This window comes from Myxocyprinus asiaticus, chromosome 43 (genome assembly GCF_019703515.2).
Source record: "Myxocyprinus asiaticus isolate MX2 ecotype Aquarium Trade chromosome 43, UBuf_Myxa_2, whole genome shotgun sequence".
Classification (NCBI taxonomy): Eukaryota; Metazoa; Chordata; class Actinopteri; order Cypriniformes; family Catostomidae; genus Myxocyprinus; species Myxocyprinus asiaticus.
Genome location: NC_059386.1, coordinates 17,602,723 through 17,626,775, shown reverse-complemented (window position 1 = coordinate 17,626,775; position 24,053 = coordinate 17,602,723). Strand labels below are relative to the sequence as shown.

Here is a 24,053-nt window from a genome sequence, read left to right as displayed (position 1 = left end):
ACTCGGCTATTAGGTCTTTGCCTTGGGTAACACTTACAATAAGTTTTCATCTGTTAACATTAGTTAACAACATTAGTAACATGAACTAACAATGAACAATACTTTTACAGCATTTATTGATCTTAGTTAATGTTAATTTCAACATACTAATAAAAATGTTTTTAATCAAAAGTTTTTTGTTAACATTAGTTAATGCACTATGAACTACCATGAACTGGCAATGAACTATTGTATTTTTATTAACTAACATTAACAAAGATTAATAAATGCTGTAAACAATATATTGCTAATTGTTTGTCCATGATACCTAATGCATTTACTAATGTATGGTAAAGAATGGAACCTTACCATGTATTCAATATCCCTGCTTGAATAGGAGAGTTTGAATATACCAAAAAATAAAAATAAATAAATACAAAAGCCTTATTCTTGTTGGCAGTTTTTTAATAATTATTTTTAATCATATGACCATATATATTAAACTTGGGAAACAGAATTAAGATTTATGGTATTAATATACCAATTTAATGAATTAAATTGAATAAAATTAAACACTGAACAAGATTTGATAACGGGGCACCCCTGCATTTACATTGTATTGCAAAACTCTAACTATTGGCCTTGTTCTAAATTAAACATATTAAGCAGTTTACATTGGTTGCTTTTTAATGTCCCATATAATGATTCATGAAATCAGTATAGCATGTGTTTTCAAGCAGGTTTATTGCCACAGCTCTCATAAAATGCTGCAAAAACTTTCATATAGAACAGGGGTCAGCAACCTATGGCATGCATGCCAGCATTGGCACCCAGAGGGGTAATCACTGGTACACCAGTAATGGCGTGAGAGGAATAGACTGTTTTATTGACATGAAATGCCGCACCTGCATTCCAGACTACATCTTGATGTAATCCTTCCTCATGATCATGCAGTGTGTTTTCATGAGCTGAAGGGGAGGCTAAACAAAAAGTTAAAATGTGACAAGACTGCAGTATACCAAATAGACTCGTGCAGCGCGTGCAAGCCATTTGTGCATCACGAGCCGGTAGTGCTACACTTTCAGTTAATCGCGCGAGTCAATGCGCCCGCTTTGCTTCGGTCAATCTGCACGGATGACAGCCTACATTCCGTGTTTCATTTGTTTATTTTTGCTTTCAGAACAACACGTGATGTTATAAGGCAAACAACACTATTAATCCTTGAGATTTCCAACCCAGCATACAGGTATACCATCCTTAAACCACAGTAACACTCAAAATTACATTAAACGATTAAAAGAGAAAGCATAAACCCACATCATGGGGTTCAAATATCTTATATATAAATTAAACCTGGAAAGAACGTTTTAGGATTTTGCACTTGCAGTTCACTGAAAAGGGCTAAATACTGTAGTTGATCGGCCTGTGATGTTCGAATGGCTTGCTTAGCGCAAATTTCATCACACTTTAATAGTGTTTATTCTCCCCTTCAACTGATGAAAATGTCGGCACAGCCACTGGCAAGGTAAATTAAAAATGGCATTCCATGTCAAAAAGGTTGCCTAACCTTGATATAGAACAACAGTTTAATCCAAGGATCAGTTTAATCCCAAATAATGCAACAGTTCTGATTAGCTGAGTTAAATTTATTGGAAAATGTTGTTTGCATGAAAATTTATTAATCAAAATATTGTTCTTTCCCTCCATGGACAGCATAGCTATTACATTTCACAGGTATATTTTAGCAGTTTGTTTGTGATGTCTTCATGTGTTCAGACATTAGTGAGTATCAGAGAGTGAATATTGAGAATGAGGAACACTAATGAATGAATTAAAGGTCTGTTTGAAGATTAGCCCATGATCCACAACAAACTAAGTCACATTAGCTCTAGTAGTGTAATGTAAAGAAGCCAAGATTGTATTGATTGCAGAGCTGTGAGTCTGTAATTGTTAAACATGTTATTTTGATCGAGGCAAGTGCCATGGGCTTTGCATCAGACTGGGCAAGTATCAAAGATTTTTAATAAACATTATTAAACACTGTGCCCAAAACACATTATACGGGTGAGTGTAATGTTGCGGAAATGTTATGGATGTAAATTGTTGTCTTAAGACCCACCACTCAATGGAGACAATTATGTCACAGTGGCGAACTTCATGACCAAATTGTTTTAAATTCAGGACAGTAATATTGATATCACAGAAATTAAAGATTGTCACATAGTGAGCCGAGCATATTTATGTCCATTAAATCATACAATGAACCATAGTGCCAGAAGAGCTTGTTTTGACATACAACAAAAAGATTGCCAATTACTAGTGTAACGTATGCTGGCTGCTGGCAATGATGATGAAGACGAAGATGATGAGAATCCAAGTGCAGTTTTAATTACAGAACGTGAAATCCAAAAACCCTAACTAAATATAAACATGAACATGGCTTGACTAAAAATTTGACAAAAACTTGACTTGACAATAAACGTGGCCTGACATAAACTTCTACACTCACATCCATCACATTCAATACTAGACAACTACACAATGGAAAACATGAGGCTTAAATACATGGACATGGGGGAACATAAACCAATGAACAAACAGAACTGATAACAAGATAATTAAACAATAAACCAATGAAAACATGACACATGAACATGGAGGGAAAACAGGAATCACATGACAAGGGAAACAGGAACACATGACATGAAACAGGAACTAGAATTTCAAAATAAAAGACATGAATCAACAAAATACACCTGACAACTAGTTTCAGCATCATAGGCCTCACACGTCACTCTTCCCACAGTTTAGAACCAGTGGACTGGACAGCAACAATTAACTAATCTGACCACCAAAGACGACAATCTTAAACTGAATGCACAAGGCAAATGTAATGTAGACAAGGCAGTCTACATTCCTTAATATATATATTTTTTAAACAGACACTGCACCCTAACGTTAGAACTATAAAACAGACATAACACAAGAAGGACATGATTGCTAGATCACTACTTCATAGCCTCAGACTAACCAGAAACAATGACCTAGTATCAATAACACAGATTTAAAAAAAAATATATATATTAACTAACCTTCACTTGAACACAAAATCCATGCGTCTCTCCCTGCGAATAAACACCTCTGTCACTTTGTTGTAAAAGTCGCCCACTTGTTGAAGTTTCGAATGGCCTCTCTTTCTTGATTCCATTGAAATCAACATTGCTAAATCCCGGTAGATCACCGATGCTTACACTATATCCATTTTAGTGCTTAATAACGCATTAGTTATCTGAACTTGAATGTGCTGATGCACGTTTTTCAACTTGAATGTGTTGAAAACAAAAATCTAGCCTGTTAGATTGCATGACTGAAGGAAGGAGCTTCTGACTGGCTTACTCATCTTGGTAAGCATGCTTACCTTGGCCATTTGTAGTAGCGGGCGTGATTCAATTTGAATGAACGTACAGTTCTGAATGAAAGGGCCGTAAACAATGCTTTGAATCAAAGAAAGCATAACATAAAGTGCTTATACCTGAAGGTGGTGCCAAAGCAAATAAATGAATACATTTCTGTGCTGCTCAGCTGAGATGAAAGATGACAAATTTCAATATTTCATAGTGTCATTTTTCTTTTCACCCTTCTGTTAGGTAAGCACTGCTTACCTTGCTTATATGGATGGCACGTCATCCAGTAGCGGCTTGTGACCAGAGATATAGATGGGGCAGATTGGTTTTTTTTTTGTTTTTTATATTATTCAACTCGGACACAATATGTGGCGTCTTTGCATTATTCTAAGGCGGCACCCTTAGAACATAATGTTGGTACTAATAATGCAATTAAGAACGCTTTATCTTAAAATGTTGACTTGTTGTAGATCAAAATTTAAATCAAATGTTATTTTATAAGTGTTGTGAAAGAACCCCAGGGAGGGGAGGGAGAGAAACAGAACTATCTACATGCCATTTACACATTTCATAGTTCTAAAAAACTAAATGCTTTATAATGATAAGAAAGTTTTAAATCACAGTAAATTTAAAACTGAAAGTTTCAAGAGCCAAGGCTTTTTGACAGTTTGTCATCATACAAAATACACGTCTCACCTACCCTTAACTTTTGATTGCCAAACTATTTATGTCTGACCAAGGACCAAGTTGTCAGATGGCCAATTTGTCTTCAATTTGCAATGGAAACAACACGCTGTTACACACACGTTCATCGATAGTGCTCGCCATGTTTGCATATGTCACATTGCTGGCGCGCACTAATACTAAAGTTACCTTTGGTTTGGCACTGTTTATGGGCAGATTATTTTCTGCCCCAGTAGGTCTCAATGAGGGATAGTTGCAGTTTCATATCTGACCACAGATTTCCAGTGGGAAAACTAAGGGGCACTGTGGAGTTTGGGAGGGCAGCAGACTTTCTGCCTCACATGCTTGAATAACTATATCAAGCGCTATGTAATGGAGCTTTCAGCTACTTTACGACTTAGAAATAGGATCAAAACTTATACTAGGCCTGCTTTTAAATACATATGTCAGCATTTTGAACACATTTATGGGCAAACAAATTACATTATTGTCAGTTTATAGTATGGATCTATGTTTGCAAGTGGATGAATATTTAGGTGGGGCTCTGTCCTACCTGCCCATATAGACGAGCCGTGGCTGGTGCCATCCAAACAAAGCAAGACTGTTCAACACAAGATTTCAACAGGCCTATTTGGGTGTTCATAATATAGACACTATACACAAATATTTATTGTCATGAGTCATTGTAAAATGGTCTTCTCACACATCCATTTATAACCAGCATTACATGGACAATCAGTCAACTTTGCTGACGAAAGCACACAACAGTTTTCACTTGTACCACCACTGGGCTCTCCATTCCTCCAGTCCCTGAAACAACAGATCAGCATTAGATCTTCAGTGCTGATTTCTGTGTGATATGATATACTGACTGTGAGAATCATTGATTGGATAATAATCAGTTAAATTCAGTGATTTCTCACCCAGCGGTTAGTGTGCTGCCATCGACCCATTTCCATGTGCCCTCTTTGTCACTGTCAGTCAGTCCAATCCAGATATTATCTTTGGTAATCTCTCTAACAAAGTCCTTAAAGAATGAACCGTAACAAATGTATAGTTTAATATCTTCATTGCTAAACATATACTGTAAACACACACATATATTTACAAACTTTATCTGTCTCTCTCTTTCTTTTCACTCACTTGTTCCTTTGTGTTGTTTATGATCAGCAGATCTGCTCCTCTCTCTCTACAGTATCTTCTGCTCTCATTCCAGTTCATCATCTCAGATGAAAAGTAGTAAAAACGGTATTGATAGTAAATCCATCCATCTGTTAACACAACCAGTTCAGCTATTAGCTCTTTACTCTCATCCACGCTCAACTAGACAGGTTATTTAACCCTTAAATGCATGGGAATTACACCAAACAATCAAATGACAAAAATCATATCATATTGTTCATGTGTTGTACTTGCTGTAGTTTACTTCCATGTTGTTTCTTCATCAAATAGCAATTTCAAAAGTAACTTGAGTAATAAATAACATGTATAATATGTATGTGTACATGCAAATGGAATACTGATAAATCACCATTGTTGTTAATTATTTGTTGTACAGAGAATTAGCATGATATATTATTTATTTGTATGAATATAGTGTAATAAACAAAGAAATAGATATCCTGTGAAAGTAAGATTATATAGATATGAACTATTCATAAAAATAGAATTTATGGAAGTGCAAAAAAAAAAAAAAAAAAAGAATTCATAGAAGAGAGAGATTGTGGAATAGTATAGAGGTGTGGGCACAACTCCAAAAAATGGATGAGGTACATGGTGTGGAATGAGGTCCCGGGTCACTAAAGACCCTAGGTATGCGTTTAAGGGTTAAAACAATAGTCACAGATATGGTTTGTTTGTGATATAAGTGGTCTTTCTGATTTGTCCGGTTGTCAGTCGATTTATAAATGAAATCAGCCTATTAATCAATCAATTATAATGTTAAATCACTATAATTCTATTGTTTTTTATTAAAACAATATACAGTTTATGTAAATGCTCTTACTTGTCGCACAGAAACACATATTTCTGAAAAATTAGACATATGTGTTTTTCTGTGTGGTAAATGTAAACACTGAACTAACTGGTTATTAAAATCTTAAATAATATAACTTTTCCCACACTTGGACTTAATCTTATACATACTGTATAACAAGGGTATTTTTGTTGCTGTCTTGATGTGGCAGGTGTGGGCCTAAGCTCATCTGCAGAGCTCATCTGTTTGCATAAATTATGGTGATCTTATCAGCAATGTTTCTTCGAAGGTCTTTCTCCATCATTTAGGTCAGCTGAGTGTGTGTGTTTGTGTGTGTGTGTGTGTGTGTGTGTGTGTGTGTGTGTGAGAGAGAGAGAGAGAGAGAGAGAGAGAGAGAGAGAGAGAGAGAGAATCAGTTTTGCTGATCATAAACAATAAAGAAAAGCAAGTGAGAGAAAAGGAGAGAGAAAAAAAAGTTTGTAAATGTCTGTGTTTGCATATATTATTTTAGAAGTCATACAGAAGAATATGAAACAGTTACACAGTAGCAAAGGCAAACTAAATAAATGTGTTAAAAAATAGTGTTTAAATATTGAATAAAGCCCTAATTATTATTAATGATTATGGCCCCATCTGAAAATGCACCCTTGTTCCTCTTGTTCCTTTTGTAACTCTTTCTATGCAGCATGCCACATGGTCTACTGGGTATAGACCACAGTATATGCCATTGTATTGTGAAATCTGATTCCCGAAAAAACCTGTTCTTTTGAACAGAATCTAGTCTCACAGAATGAACGTTACTATAACTACATTTCTGCAAACTGAGTTTTACGTGCCACTTTCTACGATTTGCCGCAGTTTATTGGTGAAATGAACACAAGAGGTGCTCAACAAATGTTTTTTATTCACTTTCACACAAATCACAACTACAATGGCTGATTATAATGTATTTTTCACTCTATTACTCACACACTGCTATGCTATGATATCTAAACAGTTTTACTCGAACGCATCATTAAGAAAATCAACACATTTTAACACTTGTATTACTGATCTACCCAGGGGCATAGCAATCATTTCAGAAGTGAGGGGGACAGAATGTCTAGCGTAAGATGAACATAAGTATATAAGATGAATATATTAACTTTATTCTGCTTTAATAACAAATATTGGGTAAAATTAAAAGGGATCACATGGAATTTACTAATTTAATTTACCAGAAACCTTTACATTTCATACAGCCACACTGTAAAAGGGGTCATTTTTAGATTGAGTAAAAAATTACTTTTGTTGTTATAACTTAATGTAATCAGGTTGATTTAGTCATATTAAATGATCATTTTTGTTTTAATTTAGATGTTTCTAGATAAAGCACATTTTTACCTAACACAAGTTACCTGACAAAACATTTTTATATATGCAGTATATAATAAATGGGTAAAAAAAAAATAATAATAATTCATATCAGTTGCTGCTAGATACAAATCCAAAAGCGAAATGGAAAATGGACACAGCAGTCAATATCGGGTCTCAGGACGTTCGTAAAATACCATTTAAGTCTTAGTCATAAGCATTTTTTTTTATTTATTTTATTTTATTTTTTTATAACAAATGAATTTCATAACCCCATTCAAATCCTAGGTACAATCATATCAGCTCACTCATTTTGGGCATGTCCGAAAGACATGGTTCTCAGTTCAGTGTATTGTTACTCGAGAACTGTTGTGATCGAGACATACTATTGACCTGAGAAGAACCGTTGTGACATGATCATCAGACATTAATAAAACTGTAATACATTCAAGTCATAAACATATTTGCAGTACGTTTTATTTGTTATACTTTTTTCTAGTTTTCAAAATACACAAGTATTTATGGTACATGAATACTCATAGTATCAGCAGCTCACTCATCGGTTCTCGGCATTTCTAGCATGTCCAAGAGAGACGGTTCTCAGTTCAGTGTACTGTTATCTCGAGAACTGTTGCAACCTGATCATTCAGTACTTTTTGCAAACTAGTCAGAGCAGTTCATTGCATACAAGAGTTAGCAAAAGCAGACATCACTAGTTCAACGTTCATGTTATTCCCGATTATCGTCAAATTTCAAGTCGGAGTGTTGGACACATCGAAGAGACAGGTTGGAACTGATTTGATTTTAAAAGAAGAACCGGTTTGTTCACAAACTGGAAATCACCAATAGTCCACACCAGTGTGAGCTTGAAAAAAAGCATGCATAGACGATGCATACTTACCATAATGTGGGCGCTTGTGAGCACCATTTTGATTCATGATTTAACTTACTTTCTTCCGTGAAACACAAAAGATGATGTTGAGCAGAACGCTAGTCACCATTAACTAAGGCTAACAATCTGCCTAACATCTTGTTTAGTTTTCTATGCATGAAAGAAAGTTTGAAGGGATTTGAACAACATGAGGGTGAATCAATGATGTCTGAATTTTCATTCTTGGGTAAACATTTAACTTAAAAACATTTTTTTTAAAAGTTCAGCTATATAGCATGTTACTAAATAGACCAAAGAAACTTACCCAATGTTTCAAGACTCGTCTTAAGTTTTTTCAACTGGTCGCTCTCTGAAGTCAGATTATTAACTCTGATTATTAGCTTATCTCTCTCCTTGGTCACATTTTCATTTGTAAAAATTAAACAGGCTCTCTCTTCTGTGAGGTTGGTATTCTTGGTTAGTAACTGATCTCTCTCTTCTGCGAATTTTTTGCTCTTGATGTTAAACTGGTCAGTATTTGTAATGAGTTCCACACACAGCACTATGACTGCAGCCAGCAGAAGAACACACAGCAGCCCCAAACACACTGTAGCTTCTCTGAAGCTTCTCTTCTTTATAGGGTCACTTCCTGAGAGCAACAAACATAAACAGATTTCTTCGATTTCCCATTTAGAACCGTTAAACATGTAAACAGGTAATGGTGGTGCTTTAAATTTTTTATGAATATATATTTTTTCCATTATGTTTTATGAGGAAACTTTATTAGCAATTTCTTAATGTAATTAATGATGTTAGCAACACTCAGTACCTGTGTGTTGAGGTGATTGGATGGTTGTTGTTTTAGGGTGCTCCTTCTCTTTCCTGTGTTTAATATCTCTTACAGTCTCAGCAGTGACATAGATATCAACAGTCCTCTCTGCTGTGTCTTCTGTGTCCATTGTACTTTCATATATAGTATTATCCACATATTCAGTCATTTCAAGTGCCGCCAAGATGTTAATAACTAACACCTAACTAACTAATACCTCCCCTGTGGTGGACTTTGTTGTATTCTTGATGAGTGTCCATGCAGCAAGGTTTTAAGTATTTATGCAAAAAAGGAACTTCTACGTGGAAACTTTATCGATAAAGGAACTTACTACATGCAGGAACTCAACACAGAATGTCAAAATGTCTTTGTTCTTACAGAAACTGACGATGTCTGGAAATTGTCTCTTTATCATTATTCAAAATGTTGTTATCACCAGCTTTTCCAAAAGTGCCATTTTGTTTGTTTACAAGACCATAGGAGACTTCTAATATATACTTCACCTCAAAATCCCCTCCTTTGATCACCTTTAATCACCTTTAATGATTATTAAAGGTGATTACCTAGAAAAACCCATAAAATCCCTTAAATATATATATATATATATATATATATATATATATATATATATATATATATATATATATACTTTGCAGACTTCACAACTTCTCTTTTCACTGTTTGTTGATCTTACATAAAACACAGATAATCTCAGATACTTTTTTGGGGGAAGCAAATAATATTAATTCCTCTTTTCTTCCTTTGTCCAATGGCATGTGACTCAAGTTTCATTTAAATCAAACAAATATTGAACGCATGCAGGCTCAGGCATTATTCTACATTCTAGAATGATTAACTACTAGCTGTCATGGTGGTTCATCATGGTTGCTTTGTTCACTAGTTTTAGAAATTCCAATCTCAGCAGGCAAGCCAGCTAAAACTATTATGCTGCTAAACTGTCAGACAACTTTTCCCTTCCCTCTGTAGTTGCCTCTCCCTTCATTTCTCCACAGCAATTTCTCCCACCTGAGATTTTAATTGTTGGAGCAACTGAAGCGACGTGACAGAAGTCATTATGTGGTCCATTATGTTTGTATGCAAAAGACAGGCCCAACAATTTGCATGTCACTGAAATGCATTGTTCCACATTTCCCAGTCTTTAAAGGTAATCTTCCTGAAAAATGCACTCTTTGCTTTAGTTATCTTCATACGAGAGACAGGGTTAAAAGTCTTTTATAGAGCTACACTGGAAAACAACAACAAATATATGTTTATGCATAAACCTGACATTTTCTTAATTAATTCATTCATTATATTTTCAGTACATATACAACATTTATTTTATAATCCTGTTATGTTCAGCCTTTTTCTCTCTGGCAAATTCACAAAACAGTTGCGCCACATTTGTGCATGGTATTTCAGCGCAAAAACCTGTTTTATTCACTAAATGCCAACAATCTAATTCAAGAAGGCACAATTAGCGCTAAAATAGTGCTGCACCTTGAGTATTTAAATTAAGTATTTTCATTCCTTTCCGCACAAATGCGCCTACTTTATATTAAAATAAGCCTCATTATAGATTGTGCTTTATTTACAAAGCTCTGTGCTAATAAACATTGTGCTATTACTGCCAGAGGAAAGCAGATGGAATACTGAGTTTTATTTAAAAGAGATGCTTATGGACGTATTCTACTGATCGTGACAGAAGTATATTTTATAATACAAAGCGATCAGATGTGTAATTTTGTCTTTTGCCTAGTATGGTATGCAACAATGACTCTCATCTGGAGAATAGTCAGGTCGCAGGTCTGTTCTGATGGGGTTGTGGGAAGGGGGAAAAATTATGCTAAATGTGTTGTGTTCAGTCGTTATATGTGCTGTTCTCCCTATGGCCACTTGGTGGTAGTGTGGTGACCTAAGTGTTATGTACACGAGTAAAGAAGAGAGCAGAAGAAGAGTAATAATTGAAGCATGATGTTCTCTGCATTTAGCTAATAAAACTTCTAAATTCTTACATCCTTAGTTGCTACACTTGCTAACTACAACACTACAAAATGCAAATAACCAATGCCAACTAACCATATAATTATGTATATAGAATAGCAAAATAAGTAGGCTTGACACCCGGGAGGAGAAAATGCTTCAAATATATACTGTTGTTGATGTCAAAGGCCTTGAATTGAATCAAAATCGATAGTCTTTTGGTGCAAATTCATCTTGCACTTGATTTAAACTAGTCAAATTATGCAGATTGCATATGCCCTCATCCTTGAAAACCATGAAAAACAATATGCAAGGTAGGAAAAAATACAACCAAACTTCATTAAATATGTGATGCGAGTTTGGTATTGTGTTGGGTCACCTTTTGATGACCAATGTAAAATCTGGGTTCTGATGCAAAGTCGGTTGAACTGCAGACTGTAGAAAAAGTTGGCTATTGACAAAGTTAGTGATGTAAAAATTACAGGTACTTCAGTACCAAGTCAATACTGAAATAAAAAAGATGTAACAATACCATTGTTTCTGCAGTACAAATGCTCACACGCTCATTTAAGCACGTGTTTTGTGACTCCTTTACACTGAAATGGACAATTAATCATATTAAAATTGTGATATGTCCTAGTGTGATTATTAAACCATAAATGGATGAGATTGAAATAAATAAGTATACAGTCTGCATGTACTGCACGCTGCAATGCGATGCCGCTCATAAACTCAAAGCACCACATTTTGTGAGCATCTGTGGTTATTGTAGTAGATGACCAAGCGCTCATTCACTGTGATGCATGCAGCGCCTGCAGACTGTATATTTAATTAATTAAATCGCGGCATTTTGCGCTTCAATAATCACACTGGGTCATATAACCAATGTCTTGTTTGGCAGTGTGAAACTATCGTCAAAACACAGAACCGTAAAGGCCTCGCCTCAAAATAAAAGTTTGATTCAAAGTAAAAGCTTGGCGTGTGAAATTTAAGAAATTGCGCCAGAAATATATTACTAGTGTTTAGTAACATTTATTTTATTATTATTATTATTATTATTATTATTATTATAAGCAAGAGACATGTTGTACTGAATATAAGTTTATAATGTGATGCTCTGTTGTGCAGAACTTTATTTGACAAAATAATACCAATGTTGTGTTGTGAGGATCTTTACAGAAAGCATTTCGTTTGATAAAGAAAATTTCAATGGTATGTTGAAAAGTAATTTTTCTATTTTCATTTGACTAAAGTTTTGATGATGAAACAGAATTTATCTTTAAAACATGCAATGTTCACTTAATTGAGAAACACTCGAAGGAAACGTGTTATAGTTTTAATGTATTATTTACACTGACATTTTACATTTTAATAGGCTGAAGGAGTGTTTTCAATTGCATATTACCTATTTTTTCTGTGATATTTAAATTGGTATCGAGAATCATGAAATTGTACTGTATCGTTACCAACTACTGAAATTTTGGTATCTTGACAACAATAGTCAAAGTATACCATAGACCAATTGTTTGAGTGTTGGGTCTCTCTGTTCTCAAATAGTATATTATTCCATGGAAAAAAATCTGCTTAAAGTATCTGTTTACTGCAAAAGAGACGGTATATTGGCACATCCAACCTTTCGTTTTATATTCAAAATTATACATTCACTGTCCTTTCCCAATGATTCTCACTGTCAGTCAATCTCAAAAGCTGTCTATACAGAGAGGAAATTTAAAATGGCCCCTGCTTATTTTCCAACAATTTGATTGGCTCCTACTGCAGAGCGTGTATCAGGTCTTTGTCTGGGTTGACAAGAAGTCAGGCATGAAGGATATGACATCGTAATGAGTCACCGTTATCGCAGCCATTAGAAGGCCTGCATGCCAAAGTTTGAGTGACTGGTGTAAGAAGGAAGACACTAACAGTCCGCTCGGATCCATCAAGCGAATGCCATTGTTCGCTCGCATTAGAGGGGCAGCATTCTAATGGTAATTGAGTTTGTTTCGTTTGGAGAAAGCAGGAAAAATGCCACGAGCTCCACTGATGAGGGCCCTTGATTAGGCCTTGGCTTTATTTTCCATTCTTTTTACAGAACTGGAGCGAATGCTCCACATAAATGATGAGACAGGCTCTCTTCAGCACGGCTCGTGAGAGGCTCTCGCAGTCCCGCGGGTCCCTTGCACGCACGCATATACGCTCTCAAACTGGCGTAATGTAGAAGCTTTATGCTGATGTGAAATGCCAAGGGTGCAAGCAGCCATCCATCATTGTTACAGCTGTGCTTTCTGTTTGGACTCTCTAACTGAATACAGGAGACAAATCTTATTCCCTTTATTAATTTTTCCTGCTCTCATTGCAACTTTTGTTTACTTTTGTCTCTCTCTCTCTCTCTCTCTCTCTCTCTCTCTCTCTCTCTCTCTCTCTCGATCTCTCAATCAGTGTTTCTCAGATCTTTCCGGAACAAATTTATTTTTATTGTTTATGTTGCATTAGTTAGTTCCAGTACTCTCATTTGATAGGCCGAGTGGTGTTACAAGAGTGCTGAAGTTTCACTGTTTGTACCACTCCACTTGTGTGTATTCATAGCTTCCAGCCCAGAGTATGTGAGTGGTGCAGATTGAAATTGGAGTTTTTGGGGTTTTTTAAAGGGGGTTTTTAAAAAGTCAGACCATCAATGTTTTCTCCCGCACGGAAAATGGAAAGCCCGAAGTGGAGCTCGAGTGAAATGATTACAGAACACTTTGAAAATTATTCAATATTAAGTTCTTCTTAACTGCTAAAAAGCAGTATTGCACTCGCAATCGTTCTACTGTACTGAACATCAGCATGGCTGTGATTACCTGACCCGAATCACAGCTGTGTTGATATTCAGTACAACAACATGATTGCAGGTGTGATGATGCTTAAATGGCCTCTTCAGGTCACATTCCTCTTATAAGTTCAATGAGGCACGTTTTTAGGGGGCAGCACTGTGTTTACTGTGTGTTTTAACAGATGGCATAACCCCTTCCCAAGATATTAGAGCCTAATTATCTGTGTCCAATCTGTGCCTCAATAAACCAATAATTACTAGAGGAGCAGCAACACAGCATTATAGGAAAGATAGATCATAAGGGACGGTGAAGAAAGGAGCGTAACAACAGTGGATGTGGCACAGGGCATGGCCTATTGGATTCAGATCTCATAGTAGTAAACATCCACTCAATGATGAGTAAACGCAGTGTTCCATGAGAGTAAGAGGTCAAGAGGTCATATCATCTGGTAAACAAAACCTGTCAAAGTGGACAGTAAACGGATAAGCATGGTGTTCTTTAACACCAGCTAAAAGGTCACTGAATGTTCATGCTAAAGAATAGATGAAGGTTGATTTGTACTATTCTTTCAGATTTTAAATATCTGAAGCAGTGAACTTTATCTATGAATATAAATTAGTACTTGTTCAAAAATGTCAGATCGGTAGTAATACACAAACCAATAACATTAATTACAGTGTTAATCTTGTCTTTGAAATTACTGACAAAAACATTTGTTGGCAAAGGATTTTTTCGGCAGCGATAGCAAAAACAAGACAAAAAAGATAAATTATGTACTTAAACTTAAAATATGTGAATAATTATTTTATTATTATAATTATATGATTTTAATTATTACATTTTTTATTACATATTAATAAAACTTTCTGTTGATGACAATACTATGAGAAATTATTCTAGGAGCTCATATTTTCAAAACAAGGACATTTTTCACATGTTGACAAATCTGTCTTATGTTTGATACAGTTTTTAAATAAATAAAAATAAATAAAAATAATAATGTTTAAAATTTGGTCCGTTAAAGTTTTGATACATTTTTGCCATTTTGAAAATTTGCATTCACTAAAATTTTATTTTTATTGACTAAAATTATGTCATTTTCAGTGTAAAATTAATAAACTTAATGACAAAATATTGACTTAAAGGACATTTTGGTCAAAAGGTAAAAACTATGATTAAAACAAATAATTGTGCAAAAATTAACACATATTACCATTAATGAGAGGATTAATGAAATTAAGCGTGAAACTGTATATTAGCTGCTTTATTATGAGGTGTGTAATTATGGGGCACTTGACTTCCCCTTAAGTCTGAGATAATCAAAGATTATATTTCTCAAAGGTCCAAGACCTATATTTGCTCCAAGACTCAATATAATTTGTACTGTCCATGCAGGGTTACTGCCCCAAAGGCTCAGAGGGGCAGGGGTAATTTAAATATATAGATTTTTATGTATTCGTTTTTTATTCCAATAATACCAGTGTTAGATATAAAGGAAGCTTGCAGGGTAACTCACACTGGGATAGCTTACTCATTAGTGCTGTCCTAGCCAAATTTCATTGGAAGCACATAGTTGAAAGCAATATCAGATGCCAGCAAATCAGCGGTGCCCCATAGACCAGACTGATTACTGAAACTGCAGGCTCTAAAAGAGCAAATCAAGTCTGAGACTGAGTCTCATCTGCTTTCAACTATTAAAAGTCCCCCAGTACTGCTCGCAGATTCCCACCCTTACATGAAAATACAGTACGTCAGCATTTCTAGACACCCTGCTCTATATGTAATTATAGATAATTTTTCTCTGATGATAGAATATTAAAAAACTGAAAATAGAAAACTTAGACAGAGCCCTACAGGAAACAATACAAAATATGAACTTTCATTGTCATTCTGAGAAAGTAAGCCATGTGGTCTGCTGGATGATAAAAATCAGCCTACTCATTTGTTAAGTGTTCGGCAGGTTGTGTACAGTAAGTAATGGTCTCCAAACTCTCTGTGCTGCTGTGATGAATATCTCATTCTTAACGGCGGAGGAAGTTCTGAATAATGCAGAATCAGAGGGGTCTGTTGTTGCTTGTAGCGTCCCTGCATGTGGTTACAGTACGACTAGAGATGTTTCTCCTGACCTCGATTCCAGGCTTGTGCCGAAATCTATGGTGGTTTTGTGCTGTCAGATGCGCTCGGAATTGCTTTATCGAGTGTCCCCTTATGTATTTATGAATGCTGTGTGTGGATTGCGTGCCGTGAACGAGGGACAGTGCTTCTGTGAGGTAAATGAATAATAGACAGAGTGGAAGGAAAATATGGACAAGTTATACAAGCAGACCTAAGGGTGGATAACTTCTCCTTTATCCCTCTTCTGACAAACTCCCCTAGAGAGTCACAAAGCATGCTGGTTTGTTCCAACACAGATGGTTTCTTATGGAAAGAGACATATGGATGAAAAAATATAGAGGAGTTGAAAGCTAGCGAAATCTTCATGTGTCTTTATCCGTACCATCTAAAAGACGCGGTCATGTTCTTGGGAATGCTTCTCTCCTAAGATGTACCTTCTTCTCTCTTCTTTCTCTTTCCATCTTCATCTTTCCCTTTAAGGGTTTCATGCACTCCTTATTACAGCAAAGCCGACACAGAGATGCACAGCTTCACTATCGGCATCCATTTCACCGGTCATTGATGAAGAGTCTTCCCTGAGGAGTCGTCAAATTTCAAAACTCTGCTCAGAAGTCTTTCTTAGCGAGTTTCAACCAATTGACACAGTGAAAAGGAATAAAAGTAGTTTGAAAATTAGAGACCAGGCCTTGTTATGTAATATTGAAAGTCTGACATTTGCTCTGTATGGTCTGTGTTTTCTTTCTATCTTCCATTCCTCTGTAGATCTGAAGAGGCAAATATGCCACTCTTCCCCTTGTCTATTACTCACAATCAGTATGTGCTAACACACCAACTTATGTATTTTTATATTTATAGAAACTATTTCGAGTCTTAAAGGGGTAGCTCACCCTAAAATGAAAAGTGACTAAGAAAAAAATCATTTTCTTTCATGCAACTCAAAACGAGATGCTAGGCAGGAGGCTCTTTTTATTTATTTATTTTTTATGTAAATAAAAGTAAATGATGACCAGATGTTGTCAAGATCACCATAAAAGTAGTCCACACAACTTCTTAAGCCATGAAACAGTGCATTCAGAATGTATTCAGACCCCTTAAGTTTTTTTAATGTTGCAGCCTTATGCTAAAATGCTTTAAATTATTATTTTTTTCACATCAATCTACACTCCATACCCCATAATGACAAAGCAAAAAACAGATTTTTGATAACTTTGAAAATTTATTACAAATAAAAAACTGAAATATCACATTAACATAAGTATTCAGACCCTTAACTCAGTACTTAGTTGAAGCACCTTTGGCAGCGATTACAGCCTCAAGTCTTTTTGGGTATGATGCAACAAGCTTTGCACACCTGGATTTGGGCATTTTCTGCCATTCTTCTCTGCAGATCATCTCAAACTCTGTCAGGTTGGATGGGGCCTGTCAGTGGACAACCATTTTCAGGCCTCTCCAGAGATGTTCGATTGGGTTCAAGTCCGGGCTCTTGCTTGGCCACTCATTAGACCAGAGAATCTGCTTTCTCACAGGCTGAGAGTCCTTTAGGTGTCTTTCACTGAGGAGAGGCTTCCGTCTGGCCACTCTGCCATAAAGCCCAGGTCGGTGGAATGTTGCAGTGATGGTTGTGCTTCTGCAAGTTTCTCCCATCTCCACACATGATCTCTAGAACTCAACCAGAGTGACCATCCGTTCTTGGTCACCTCTCTTACCAAGGCCCATCTCCCCCGATTGCTCAGTTTGGCTGGGCAGCCAGCTCTAGCAAGAGTCATGGTTGTTCCAAACTTCTTCCGTTTAAGGATTATGGAGGCCACTGAGTTCTTGGGAACCTTCAATGCAGCTGAAAATTTTTTGCAGCCTTCCCCAAATCTGTGCCTCGACACAATCCTGTCCCTGAGCTCTGCAGACAGTTCCTTTGTCCTCATGGCTTGGTTTTTGCTCTGATATGCATTTTCAGCTATGAGACTTTATATAGACAGGTGTGTGCCTTTCAAGTCATGTCCAATCAATTGAATTTGCCACAGGTGGACTCCAATCAAAGTGTAGAAACATCTCAAAGTTGATCCAGAGAAATGGGATGCACCTGAGCTAAATGTCAAGTTTCATAGCAAAGGGTCTGAATACTTATGTCAATGTGATATTTCAGTTTTCTAATTTTAATTAATTTGCAAAATTATCAAAAATCTGGTCATTATGGGGTATGGAGTGTAGATTGATGTGAAAAATAAATAAATATTTAAAGCATTTTAGCATAAGGCTGCAACATAACACCATGTGGCAAAAAAAAAAAAAAAAAGATGAAGGGGTCTGAATACTTTCCGAATGCACTGTACATACATGCCTGAACATTCTGTTTAACTTCTAAATTTCTGTTCCACAGAAGAAACAATTTCATATGGGTCAGATTTTTGGGTGAACTGTTCCTTTAAGATAGAGATTATTTAATCATTGTTTATGTTTTATTTTGATTTGAATGATCATTCTTTGAGGCAACTAGTTGAAACCTTTTTTAATTTGTCACTATTTTATTACTCTGTGTTTGAAGATTTCTTCTCCATTCTCCTCTTCTTTGATGTGCAGAAAAATTATATTTCATAGTCACAGGGCCTTTGTGTTGGCTGCAGTGTGGAAACAATTGTTTCACCCTCCATCCATCAATCACAAGATACGATTTCACTCTAAACTATTCATTTAAAGAAACAGTGTGAACTGTGAGAAAAAAAAATTTTGTTTGAGTAATGGGCATGCCCGAGCTGTCTGTCATTCTTAGCAGTACCTGTTTGACTCCACTTGTTTGAAAGATTCATGATATCTATATCCTTCAGCTTACTGGAAATTGGAAAATGTAACACAAGCACATAAGGGATTTTTTTATGTCCAAAGTGTCAGTGTTTTATAGAGCTGAAGATTGCACCGGTAGCTGCAGGGGTTCCAGGGTTTTACTGAACACAAGGCCTCGGGTGACAGCCAGAACATTTAGGGATCAAAGTTCTGTTCTTTTCACTCTGCCTTTTAAGAGAAATATGGCAGAATGTATGATTGAGGCATTTGTACATTGTGACAGGCTGAATTATTGTATATTTACTAGAGTGTTTCATATTATGGTGCAACTGTACATTTTATTGTTAGTATAATGTGTCATTTTTCAGGTGAGGAAAGGGCCCAGGATCCCCTGTTTTACATTTTGGCTTCAGCACATAGATTCAGCAATTAATAGCTATTTTATTACAATGTAATAACATTGCATTTCACAATATCTAGTCATCTGCAGTTTTTCTGCTTGCAGAAACAGTGTTAGCATACAAGTTCATTACAAAAAGATATTGTTGCATACTGTAATATTCACTATGCACATGCACATGAATCAGACAGAAAAAAACACACATTACAAACTGGGCAGAGTTATTGTATCAAATTGGGGAAGGCAACAGTCTGTGAATTTAGTCTTTAGTGGGAAGTGAGCCTTGTTTTACTTCTTGTTTCTTATAATAATACATTTGCTTCAACCTGGCAATGATAATGATGTTAATATAAAACTATTTAAAGAAAGAAAAAAAAAAAAAAAAAAAAAAAGATGATATTCCCTTCTAAAAAAAAAAAAAAAATTCTTAATCCAGCCTAAGGTGGCTGGTCTTAGATGGTTTAAACTGGTCTAGCTGGTCCCTCAGTCTGGCCAAGGTTATTTGGTTGGCTAGCTGGTCTAACAGCCTGACCAGCTAAAAAAAACTGCCCAGAATCCTTCTATAACCATCAAAACAGACCTGTCTAATCAGCTTGGCCATGCTGGGTTGTTTTTGTTTTGTTTTTATGTCCAGCAGGGTAATAATTGGAAATAGAGTAGATATGTTTCTTTCTTAGGTCGTAAAATAAATAAATGAATGTCCTTATAGAGGCAAGAATATCCTCAAACTCAATTAAGTACATTCACTGGAATGAGAAGAAAAATAGAAATGTATTAACAGATGTAATAAGCAGATATGACCTTTCCCAAGTAGACAGCTCTAATTTAAGAACATGGAGGTGCTCTTAACTGAAAAAGTCATCATTAGGCTATTGTTGCAAATAAGCCCCTTCACCCCCACTACCAGTTAGCATTGTTTGATTTTAATATGGTCCCACCATTTACTTCACTCCCTGCTCTGAGGTAGCCATGTCTGTGTCTTTAGATATAGCTCATCTATTTTATTTGTAGGGTCATAGAAAACTTCCCGTGTTCATCCAGGAGATTTTTTTGTATAGCATCCCCCACAGTTATGTATTGTGTGTGGAGGTAATTGTGTTTACCACTCAGCTGGGCCTTTTTTGTTTATTTAACTGATGAGCAGGTTGGTGCAGAGGAATACCAGTGTAATCATTTTAAGCAGCATAAATCAAATATTCCAGATTAAATGAAAAACAAACACAAACAGTGCCTCTTTGTAATATGAGAAAACAAAAGTACACTTAAAAAAATGCTTTTGCCACTAATTAGAATTAAGCATTTCATTTAAATAAAGCATATGTAAAGAAAAGTAAAATCTAAACTTTATGCATTTAAATTACCACAGTGTGAAATGTAAGCAATATAAGGATAATCTGATTAAAATACATAGGTTCTAGTAGATTGCTGCACTAAACTTGAAAAGCGTTCAGTGCACATGCGCCACTGCACAGCGTGCGCATGCAGAAAGTGAGTGATGAAGGCGAGCCATTTTGGACGGTTCAGCATAAAAGTTTTCCAGGTAAGATGTTTTATAAATTAACAACTGTTGTACATTGTATAGAAACAGGTTTATGATGTAACTAAGTTTAGTCCTTGTGTTAGATTTGTTGTGACTGCATGTTAACATTTTGACGTTCTTATTTTTGACATGCTAAAGCGAATTATCTCTTTTTACTACTGTTTACGCAAATATAAAAACAGCACAATGTTTGTAGTTTACAATAATAATGGAGCTAACTTAAGATATGGCTAGGTATATACAGTATATAGGTGCAATGTTTTCACTAGTCTAATTAGTTAAACGAGCATAGATTTGTCACGTGTCAACGAAAAACAAAAATCGATCAACTGGAAATGAGTGGAACATCCATATGTTTTATGTTGGTTTGTAATCATAAATTGTGACAATTTAATATTTATTTATTTAAAAAAAAATCTAAAAATCCAATTCATATGTCACCATTAATATTTCAGAGATGATACCAGTGTGACATTCTCCTAATTGTTGATGTCAGTTGTACATTCGGGGCAATCTCCTTGTTACAGTAAGTATGTGCTTTATAGTATTAATAATTAATACTTTTTTTACAAGAGGCATGCTGTCTTTGTATTTCTTATCAAACATGTTGATAACATTTGTCCCCAGTAAAGCAGATGTAAATGTCCTCCCTTGCCTTGAACAGAGAAAACAGAAAGCCTGGAGAAGAAAATAATTGCTGTCTTCTTGACTGAAGTGAAAAGAAATGTAATGAGGCAGTGGAAAAAGTAGGAAAAGCATATTAACTTACTATGTAAGTGACGCGAATTGATCCAGGACTCGCCAATGTTTTCAGAATTTCATAAAAGGTGGCTTGCCCTGTTCACGGTAAGTAAAGTAAGTGTTGTTGATATGTAGAGCTTAAGTGTGTAAATTTTTGGATGTTAAACTACTCTCTCTTATCCCAGTTCCCCCGAAAATGTATGTCATTATTAACTCACCCTCATGTCGTTCTAAACCCATATGACTTTTTTTGTTCTGCGGAACATATAGGGATGTATTTCAAAGAATGTTGCAATCAATGATTTCAAAGCAAGAGCTGTTGATAGCAATTTGCGGTAAAGCTTAAATTAAAATAAGCACCCAAAAGTGTCAAATGTAGTCCACAGGACTCATGTGCCATATTCCAAGTCTTCTGCCAGCATATGATCACTTTGTGTGATGAACAAAACAAAATTAAAGTTATCCACAAAATTCATTGATCAACTCAGGACACAGAGCTCATATCAAATACGTCAACATAAAACCTCACTAGTCCTCTGGCATCTCATGACCAAACATCATGACTTAAGGACCAATGAGGTTTGATGTTATTGACTGATTGCTGCACTTTTACTTTTAAGTTTTATAGTGAGTCACTGTCATCCGCTACTTATGTAAATCAGTGATCGTGACATTCTTCAAAACATCTTCTTTTAGTGTTTTGTAGAAAAAGAGTCAAATGGGTTTGGAAAGACATGAGGTGGATCAAATAATGCCATGAGTTTTGGGCGGGAATGTATGGTTGTTTCATTTTGTAGCACAGAAACTACACATACAAACATTTCAGTTTTAAGAACACCTGACAGAACAGTGTTGCATCTCTATCTTTAAAGCTTCCTTTTTCTTGTTCTTTCCTTCTCAGATACATCCAAAATTCAAGTGGATAACGACTTTGCCCCTACAGTCTAAATTCCGGGCATTTCTGGACAGACACATTGATAATCTAATAAAGGTTTCAGCAACAAAGGAGGTGCTGCTGGACAGAATATATCATGCATAATGGCGCTTGTTGCCAAGGTGTGTGCTAATTTCTTCATTATTGATTCTAATCTTTAACTTAAATATAAGTGCTATAATCTAATATCACACTGAGAGGTAGATGGCACAGACCACCGTGGGGTAATCCATAAGGAAACAGAGGATGTTAAAGGGATGACTGATAGTGTGGACTGCTTAGCAACCTGTCAAGCATTTCCTTTGGATGTGTACAGACTGATTTATACTCTCAACACAAACTACCCTTGGAGTCTCAACTTCAGATTTTTCCAGAAGGTACTGATGAACTCAAATGAGCAGGATGTTCATTGTACACTTATTTGTTGACTGTTACTCATTGAATCTGTATTAAAGATGTGGATCTCCTCTGCAAAAACGTATTTTTCAAACACCTCACCAAAGACAGGTGAAGGGACAGAAGTAGTAAAGTGTTTACCTGAGTGATAATATTTCCATGTTGCTGTTAGTTCTGATGTCGTGCATGGGAATTGTTGTTTTGTACTGTCATTTGTACTGTACTTGAAGTGATGGTTTTTGAGTTGGTACAAAATTGAAAATGTACAGTGATTATTGAGTCCTGTGCTAGACATGTTGAACAGATTGATAGCGACTGACCCTTTAGTCAGCATTCACTTTCATTGGATCTTTTTTTTTTTTTTTTTTTTTTTTGTCAGTCAGTCCTTAACAATCTGCCCAACATCATCTATTGTGTTCCACATAAGAAAAAGTCATATGGGTTTGGAACGACATGAGGGTGAGTAAATGACAACAGAATTTCCAATTTTGTGTGAACTCACTGTTTAACACTGTGTTCTTAAGATGTTATTACACCATTTTTTTTTTCTTTTTCTTTTCTCCTCAAACTAGTTTTGAGGGAAAGGGTGAATCAACCATTTGTTTCAACTGCAATGGATATTCCTGTTTTTGGTGGAGGCACAATATTGAGAATAAGTAGTGTTTGTTGAATGTTAGTATGAGTGATGGCTGATTAGTCCATGATATGAAAAATAATATTTCTGTTTGATTCCTTGTTAACTGTGATTGTGAAAAATCTCTCTGTGTAATAAAATTTTAAGCATCTAGGTTTATTTCTTTCTTTCTTTCTTTAAAACTACCTTAGCTGATACGAAAAAAAAAAATATTGGAGTTACAGTATAACGTATTGGATTGGATGTTACAGTTTGAAGAGGCAGAAAACTATGTTCTTTTTTGTCAGCTTACATGTTTGGTATGTCTCATCTGGAACAATTAGTACATAATAAATATTTGTGAACCTGTGAAAAAATTGTGAACGTCCAGTTATTTGATAGATTATAAAAAAAAAAGCTAATGAATACAGCAGGTAGCAATTAGTAATTTGAAATGAATTTGATGTATGACACACACATAAATTATAGCATTTATTTAATTCATTCATGTAAAATGAATGTAAATTGAAAACATAATTGTAATGTTAACTCTTATGTGATTTATTTGAATGGAAAATGTACATGTAATTAAAATACATAAGTTTTATTTTTTGGGGTAAAATATTTTTTTGAGTATATTTCAGGAGATGT

At 35.5% G+C, this 24,053-nt stretch overlaps 2 protein-coding genes across 6 annotated transcripts in view; one reads left to right on the top strand and one right to left on the bottom strand.

Moving 5' to 3' along the window:
• Nucleotides 1-9,390, bottom strand: part of LOC127433200 (CD209 antigen-like protein E) — a 50,595-nt gene extending 41,205 nt beyond the window's left edge. The window contains exons 1-5 of one of the 2 annotated variants that reach the window (XM_051684926.1): nt 9,096-9,390; nt 8,592-8,915; nt 5,211-5,338; nt 4,991-5,094; nt 1,605-4,877 (exon numbers count right to left, since the gene is read on the bottom strand). In XM_051684926.1, the coding sequence (XP_051540886.1) occupies nt 4,748-4,877; nt 4,991-5,094; nt 5,211-5,338; nt 8,592-8,915; nt 9,096-9,264 (855 nt within the window). In that variant the 5' untranslated portion in view covers nt 9,265-9,390 and the 3' untranslated portion in view covers nt 1,605-4,747. Of the gene's footprint in view, nt 1-1,604; nt 4,878-4,990; nt 5,095-5,210; nt 5,339-8,591; nt 8,916-9,095 lie in introns of those variants that run through there. The other variant, XM_051684925.1, reaches the window with a different exon arrangement.
• LOC127433199 (cell adhesion molecule 2-like) overlaps nt 1-24,053 on the top strand; it is a 648,459-nt gene that overhangs the window by 496,137 nt on the left and 128,269 nt on the right. The window lies entirely within an intron of this gene.